Below are 7387 nucleotides of genomic sequence, written 5' to 3' on the forward strand. Positions count from 1 at the left end.
GAATAAATATTCCCTTCGTCTTGATCGGCTTGTGAGAGGACCTTGCCACCATCCTTAAAATACAAATATATCTCTGGACAGAAACACTGTTCCTTCAAGGACTGTGTTTTTCTTTCCTTTTGTCGATAGCTATCTGTCCGATCCTGCCTTGACAAGTCTCTGTTTCGACAAAGTTTATTTCGTCCGTCTCTCTCTTTTCCTCCTCACTTCGTTGCTAGATACCCTAGATATCCCGCGTCGTTATTTCATCGTGTAGCCTGCGCATGTTTTCACAATATCCTATAAACAGTTGCAGGTGACAGAGCAGCACAGCACGGCACAGCCCTGGCCTGGCCCGGCCTGTCGCGTCCAGTCCAAGTTCAACCATGGCAGGCCGCGGCTCGTCATCACACCCGTACTCCCAACCATCTCCATCCGCTTCTTCGACCCCTAGAAACATCCTACAACATGAAGCCAATGACAATGATCTACGAAGACGATGGTATATATTTTAATTCTCTTGTCTCTTCATATTACATAGCATATCCTCCTATATTGCAAAAGCTTTGAGATATTCCCCTACTAACTACGTTTTTAGGGCGGCGGAGATATCCACAAGGAATTATCCAGTTACTGGCGCGCCTAATAGCTTGGATAATTTTGCCCGTTCGTGGCAGCGGGCTGCTTATTTTCCAGAAGTCGCTCCTCGTAGATCCTCGTTCGTCCTCGCGTTGCCAGGTGATGAGGAACATGGCCCTGATGCATCCGTAGATGACACCACTGCCCTTCTGCGCCAACGCTCGGCGCCTGTTGAACGAATATCAGAGATCCCTTTTAGCGAGGCAGATTATTGGCCCAACTATGGAACCAGGCAGGAAACTACCTACGGACGACCGCTCACGGATGGCGAGTTCGATGAATCTACCCGCACTACACCGCTTCTAGGACGAAGTTACGAGGAGTCGTATTTAACGACAGTTTCTTCCAGAATTAGCGAGTCTGCCAGACTAAACGCTGCACAGCTTCATAGAGAACACCAGCTCCTCGAAGCAGGTGCGGTTGTGGCGGCGGAATCCGATGATGAACGCGAACCATTCGTCGTCAAGCGCATTCAACACGAGGACGGCTCCAAGGAAACCATCATTGTTGGCCAATCCACCGTTCCCCAGACAATTTTCAACTCCGTCAACGTCCTTATCGGAATTGGCCTGCTTAGTTTACCACTAGGCCTCATGTATGCGGGTTGGTTCATCGGTATCTTGCTCCTCATCTTTTCGGCAGTATCTACCACGTACACGGCCAAAATCCTTGCCAAATGCATGGATGTCGATCCCACCCTCGTTACATATGCTGACCTGGCGTATATCAGCTTTGGCCCTCATGCACGTATCGTCACCAGCTTACTCTTCTGCTTGGAGCTGATGGGTGCATGTGTTGCTTTGGTCGTTTTATTTGCTGATAGCATTGATGCGTTGTTCCCGGGGCTAGGCGCCCTGCGGTGGAAATTGATATGTGGTGCAATCTTAATTCCCATGAACTTCGTGCCGCTGCGGCTGCTAAGCTTGTCCAGTATTTTAGGGATTTTGTGTTGTACTTCCAGTAAGTTTTATCGAGATATGCCGTATACCACCCTTGCCCTCGTAAGTAAAACTTTTGGATTAGCGCTATAGAACTAACAAAATAAAAGTTGTTCTGATCATTTTTATTGATGGCATTATCAAAACGGAGTCACCGGGCTCCCTTCGTGATCCTGCACGGACATCACTTCTCCCTGACAACTGGAGCGCTGTTCCACTTTCATTTGGATTAATTATGTGTAAGTATAAGTCTTACCAACTCTCTGGCTTTGGGTAATTCCTGAATCTGTTGCACTAAACATGCCATATTCTTTCAGCTCCTTGGGGCGGCCACAGCGTCTTCCCAAATATCTATAAAGACATGAGACACCCACATAAGTACGGCGAGAGTCTCTGGATAACCTACATCTTCACAGTTAGTGGACTGCCCACCAACTACCTCCTTCTCCTTCTCGTTCTACAGTCCCAAAAATATCGAAAGTATGCTAAAACGTTTAACTCGACATAGTTTTTGCTAGACCTTGCTATGGCCGTGGCCGGCTGGCTCATGTTTGGTCCAGATGTCAGAGACGAAATCACATCCAACATTCTCCTAACGGCCGGATATCCCAACTGGTTATCAGTTTGCATCGTTGCATTCATCGCAATCATCCCGTTGACCAAAGTACCTCTCAGGTAACAAATGATATCCTCCTATTTACCACCCATAGCCCCCATAGCCCACCCTTTTTTAAGTTTTGAACTGGCCAAATAGCAAGTCAAATTAACCACAACTCGTACGCCAGCTGCCGCCCCCTAGTTAGCACAGTCGAATCCCTCTGTGGTCTCCACCCACCCCCGCCAAATCCCAATCGCAAAAACAAGCTAAGGAACACGAGTAAGCAAGGTTCGAGTGCCCTCCTCCGTAAAACCGTTCAATTCACAGCTCGCATCGTCACAATCTGCATAATCACCTTCATTGCCATCGTCTTCCCGTACTTCGACCGCATCATGGCGCTCATCGGCGCAAGTCTCTGTATTACGATCTGTATCATCTTGCCTGTTGCATTTTATTTGAAGATCTTCGGCAGGAGTATTCTGTTTTGGGAAAGGGTTGTGGATTGGGTGTTGTTAGGCGTTGGTTCGGTTATGGCTGTTGTGGGCACAGCGTGGGCGTTTATTCCCAAGGAAAATCTTGGGTTGAGATGAGGTTTGGTAGGGGTGGTTTATCCATGGGGAGTGTATATTGCTGGGGATGCGAAGCGAGGTTTTGCAATGTTGGTGAGGGGTATGGTATAACATAATTTCGTTCTTTTTATGAGGAGTTTGTTCGGTTTACTTGGTGAATTATGATGATGATATCGACGACGATGGTCCTAATGAGACACGGGTGGAAAATAAAAAGTTTTGGGTTTGTTATAGTTTATGCTAATGTATTATCATGAAATGTTTCTTGATAGCGACTAACACTCACGGTTGTACTATATAAGTTAAATATGTAAGGAACGAATAGATATCAGGAATCCTCCCATTAACCGACCATGTACAAATTTTTCTAAATAATAATATACTTTATATTGACGTATACATTACATGTTTCACCACCATTGTCTCAACAAACCTAATCCAGAGTAACAGTAAAATTATTCCTATTCCCACCGGGGTTCAGAATCTCTTTTTTAAAAACAGAAGCCCTAGGAACACCATCGACACTGTACTTCCAAAGGTAATACACAAGCTTCAACGTCACTTTCCTCTGCACCATTTCATACCCCAGGCTTGACATGAGGGCCCGCAACCGCTCCTCAGTAAAATACCTGGAATTGAGCACACATGCTGCCGGCAAAACGAGAAATAGAGATGGCAAATGCGCGCTATTATTAGACTGTTCATCTGGCGCATTTTCTGATGCTGCATCTCCTGTCGTCGCAATAAGCGGCGGCGGGGGCGTCAAAAACGCCGTTGTCCGCTTCAGCATCTGCCCCCTGCTCGCTGAATTCGAGACATAATTCAACACCAGCGATAGGCTGATGATATGGAACTTTTCCTCGTCGCACGTGGGCAATGGACGTTCCATGAAATCCTGCTGTAGGATGCCCTTCTCCTGCGAGTGAAGGTCAATGCGGATGACATCCAGCAAGCTAACGCGGGAGCAGGTGTTTGAGGTGCTTAGCGCGCCAACTTCGAGTAACCGTAGTGGCGGTGGCCGTCGCGGCTTCTCCTCTCCCTTTTCAGCTTTTGGGTCACCTTTTCCATCGCCGGTACCACTAGCACCACTAGCACCACCACCCTGATTCTGCGGCTTCCGCCGCTGCAGGTTCAGCTCTTCAAACACAGGCGCCAACCACTCCACAAGTACCTTGCTGGAATCACCACCCCGCTCCTTCGACTGACCCTTCTTGCTCGCTAGCTGGTAACTCTCGAGTCCGCCATGGGCGGCAATTTGCCTGTCCAAGTCCCGCACAAGAGCTTCGTTGTTCTCTGCCACAGCGCGGGCACGGGCTTTGTGGAGTTGGTGGTGAGCACGAATCAAGGTGCGTGTTGCTTTAGCTGAAAAGGGACGCGGCGGGTATTATGATGGCGGTTGGTGGACGGACCATGGGAGATGGAGCCGGGTGTTCTTCTTTTAGATATTGGTCTTGCTGTGGCTCGTCTTTGTCATATCTGTAAACCAAGTCCTTGTTGGAGGGCAATTGTGAAAAAATTGCTATGGATGCCACATTGTGATGGGCAATGCCCCATTTCTTTCCCTCCCTTTCTGCCTGCTAAACAACGCCTCGAATTCTCAATTTGTTCATAACATGTTGTTTGATGAAGTTTGAAATCTTTTTGATGTTGGCTGATTCCCGTTTCGGGAAAAGTGCACATTTATTTTTTCACGTGACGCACAGAATCGTAGGGTTTTCAAACTAAGCGAGAGAGTCCAACACAAGATGAAAGATAGGTTCCGTTGATGGAATTGACCAGCACGACATCGACAACCACCAACTAACACCGCCAATCGACAGACATGGCACCCAAGGCTGATAACAAGAAAGGTGAGATACGGATTCACCCGTGCTATTTCTGTTCTGTGAGATTTGATGTTGAGAGTTTGGGAGAGGGGGAAGTAATTGGATCTCTACTTTGAGGATGGATGAGACGGATTGAGGAGCAGGCGCGCCAGATGGAAACATGGGGGTTCATTTAAATCATTGTTACTCCCGAGGAACAAGATATGCTGACCTTTTCTTTTGCAAACAATATAGCCGCAAAGCCCAGCGCCAAAGCTGGTGCCGCTGCGAAGGCGGTGCTTAAGGGTGTACGTCCATTATTCTTCCCGCATGATACAGATGCGCGTTTCGAGCCGACTCGTAGAATCCCGAGCATTGTACTGATACTCCGCGCTGCAACAGGTTCACTCGCACAAAGTCCGTAAGATCCGGACATCAACAACCTTCCACCGGCCAAAAACCCTCCAGCTCTCGCGGGCGCCCAAGTACCCGCGCAAGTCCATTCCTCATGAAACCCGCCTCGACCACCACAAAATTATCGTCCATCCCTTGAACACTGAAAGCGCCATGAAGAAAATCGAGGAAAATAACACGCTTGTCTTCATCGTTGATGTTAAAGCCAACAAGAGACAAATAAAGCAGGCTCTGAAGACCCTTTACGATGTCGACACTGTTAAGATTAACACCCTCATCAGGTATGTAGAGCCTGCGGCCCTATTTTTGATCTGCTTGGGAGGGTGGGATGAAAAACGGGTTGGCTAACGATAATCCTGTTGAACAGACCCGATGGCACGAAAAAGGCGTTTGCAAGATTAACCCCTGATGTCGATGCTCTTGACATTGCGGCGACGAAGTTGGCGATTGTTTGAAGCGGTTTTTTGTTATTCCTCTCTTCTGTTACAGGTACGGGATGTTGCGGGTGAAATTTCTCTTTTTATATCTTAAAAAATTATTCGGTGGCTTCAGAAATGCTACAGTCATTGAAATGTGAATGAAACCCATGTTTTCCCTTTTTTCACCTCTACTTTTTGAATTATCAGGGAGTGATTCACACTGGATTGGATGTGAGTAATAACATATGGCGCTTGACAAGTAGTACAGGTGTTTTGCACGTGTAGGCCATTCATGTCGAAAACATATTGACATTACGGCACTTGCTCGACATTTATTTAATATACGTATCGACACCAAGTCAAATATATGTTAATATAAACCAATTGATCATCATCCCATTATCTATCGTACAATTCACAAGAGAAAGCAGTAATCAACCCAATGGCAGCCCCCCATGTCGCTATTCCCTGCACATCACATTCCAACATAAACTCATTCGTAGGATTTTCCCCAGGCGAGCGAAGCTGGAGCCACCATCTTTTTTCATCCCGGGTATATAGCTACTGAATTCTGCACCCCAGCTCAAATGACATAGCTTCACCATCACTACCAGCAGAAGCAGCAATGGCTAGTTCCCTCTCAGTTTGTCTAGATGCTTGAACACGGCGGTACTTGCGTCCATCCATCGGTCAACGCAGTTCTGTGCGCATGATGCTTCGTTACGGTCCAGGTTTCCTCCGGATATTTTGCCCGTGATACATTTCTTCCAGCACATGTCGGTGAGTTGGTGGACGCCTGGTGGGAAAGAGGGAAAGCATTGTCAGTTCACGTAAATGCGTATATTGGTCTGAGAGACTCTTTCTGAAAGGGATGAGAATTGAGACCCGTTCGTACGCAGTATTTTTCGGAATGAAAATTTTTAGGACGGAATAAAAGGGTGGAGATGGGATAAAAGTAAGGGGTTTAAATTTATTTACTTGACTGGAAAGCTGCCTTCTGCGCCTCGATCGCGACGAACTGTTGGACTTCTCTTTTATCCGCGTCGTTGAGCTTGCCGACATCGATTTGGGGGTCCATATTGTGGATACTACTAGTATATATGAGTGTATGCGGATATTATTTGGTTCCGGTTTCGTAATAAGGTATTATGGATTTCCAATAGAGTCGAGTATATAAGGTGATACTATTGTCAAAGGGTTTCAGCAAGAAATTTAATTTCGTCTAAATCAGTTGCTTGGACCGATGAAGCTGGTTCCAATTTTTCGGGGAAAGATATCAAAGCGGCGATTGGTGGCAGAAATACTCTTTACCTCATCGTCGCCTTCAGTGTCATAAACTCGTAACATTCAACACAAACATACCCCAGCTCACGCACACCACATCCACTCGTTTTACTACGAAGCACTCGTCTTTCATTTGAAAGTGAGCGGACAGACATTTTAAGCAATCCAGCTCTCAGATAAACAAAAACCCCACCACCATGCCTCCCATCCGCACCTCGCGGACCCGTAAACCCCCGCCAGACGGCTTCGACGACATCGAAGACACCCTGCTCGAGTTTAGCAACAAGATGAAAGATGCAGAAAACGCCTCGCATGAGGGCAAGAAGAGGCACGAAGTCCTCTGGCCGATATTTCAGATTAGCCATGCGCGTATGTTCTCCCTTTACGCTATACAGGACTGTGATGTATGATGGTTTGCATGAACGCGGCATCTAACAAGTGTTTCAGGATCCCGCTACATCTACGATCTCTACTACGAAAAAGAAGCCATTTCCAAACAACTATATGACTGGCTGCTGAAAAATAACTATGGGGATGCCTTGCTTATTGCGAAGTGGAAGAAGCAAGGTTATGAGAAGGTGCGTACCTGAACTATACAAATCATCCTTCTTCGCGCTTTGTTCATTAAACTCACAGTCGTATCTGTTTATGTAGCTCTGCTGCCTCCGCTGCATCCAGACCAAAGAAACAAACTTCAACGCCACCTGTATCTGTCGCGTGCCCAAAGCGCAGCTCAAAGAAG

General features: G+C 46.9%; 5 protein-coding genes across 5 annotated transcripts; 3 read left to right on the forward strand and 2 right to left on the reverse strand.

Moving 5' to 3' along the window:
* Positions 1 to 365: 365 nt before the first annotated feature.
* Positions 366 to 2744, forward strand: HCAG_03053 (conserved hypothetical protein; the record flags this gene model as incomplete). Its single annotated transcript, XM_001542832.1, has 5 exons — positions 366 to 481; positions 578 to 1578; positions 1667 to 1795; positions 2075 to 2231; positions 2360 to 2744. The coding sequence occupies 5 exons, from the start codon at positions 366 to 368 to the stop codon at positions 2742 to 2744; spliced, it is 1788 nt and encodes a 595-aa protein (XP_001542882.1).
* A 412-nt stretch (positions 2745 to 3156) lies between these two features.
* On the reverse strand, positions 3157 to 4135 carry HCAG_03054 (conserved hypothetical protein; the record flags this gene model as incomplete). The annotated part of the gene is made up of 2 exons (XM_001542833.1): positions 3157 to 4037; positions 4129 to 4135. 2 exons carry the CDS (start codon positions 4133 to 4135, stop codon positions 3157 to 3159), a joined length of 888 nt encoding a protein of 295 aa, XP_001542883.1.
* Positions 4136 to 4545: 410 nt separating this feature from the next.
* HCAG_03055 (60S ribosomal protein L25) lies at positions 4546 to 5290 on the forward strand (the record flags this gene model as incomplete). The annotated part of the gene is made up of 3 exons (XM_001542834.1): positions 4546 to 4573; positions 4784 to 4836; positions 4931 to 5290. The coding sequence occupies 3 exons, from the start codon at positions 4546 to 4548 to the stop codon at positions 5288 to 5290; spliced, it is 441 nt and encodes a 146-aa protein (XP_001542884.1).
* A 700-nt stretch (positions 5291 to 5990) lies between these two features.
* HCAG_03056 (predicted protein) lies at positions 5991 to 6439 on the reverse strand (the record flags this gene model as incomplete). Its single annotated transcript, XM_001542835.1, has 2 exons — positions 5991 to 6157; positions 6340 to 6439. 2 exons carry the CDS (start codon positions 6437 to 6439, stop codon positions 5991 to 5993), a joined length of 267 nt encoding a protein of 88 aa, XP_001542885.1.
* A 403-nt stretch (positions 6440 to 6842) lies between these two features.
* On the forward strand, positions 6843 to 7235 carry HCAG_03057 (cell cycle control protein cwf14; the record flags this gene model as incomplete). Its single annotated transcript, XM_001542836.1, has 2 exons — positions 6843 to 7014; positions 7093 to 7235. The coding sequence occupies 2 exons, from the start codon at positions 6843 to 6845 to the stop codon at positions 7233 to 7235; spliced, it is 315 nt and encodes a 104-aa protein (XP_001542886.1).
* Between the last annotated feature and the right edge of the window lie 152 nt (positions 7236 to 7387).

This window comes from Histoplasma capsulatum, genomic scaffold (assembly GCF_000149585.1).
Source record: "Histoplasma capsulatum NAm1 scaffold_2 genomic scaffold, whole genome shotgun sequence".
NCBI lineage: Eukaryota > Fungi > Ascomycota > Eurotiomycetes > Onygenales > Ajellomycetaceae > Histoplasma > Histoplasma mississippiense.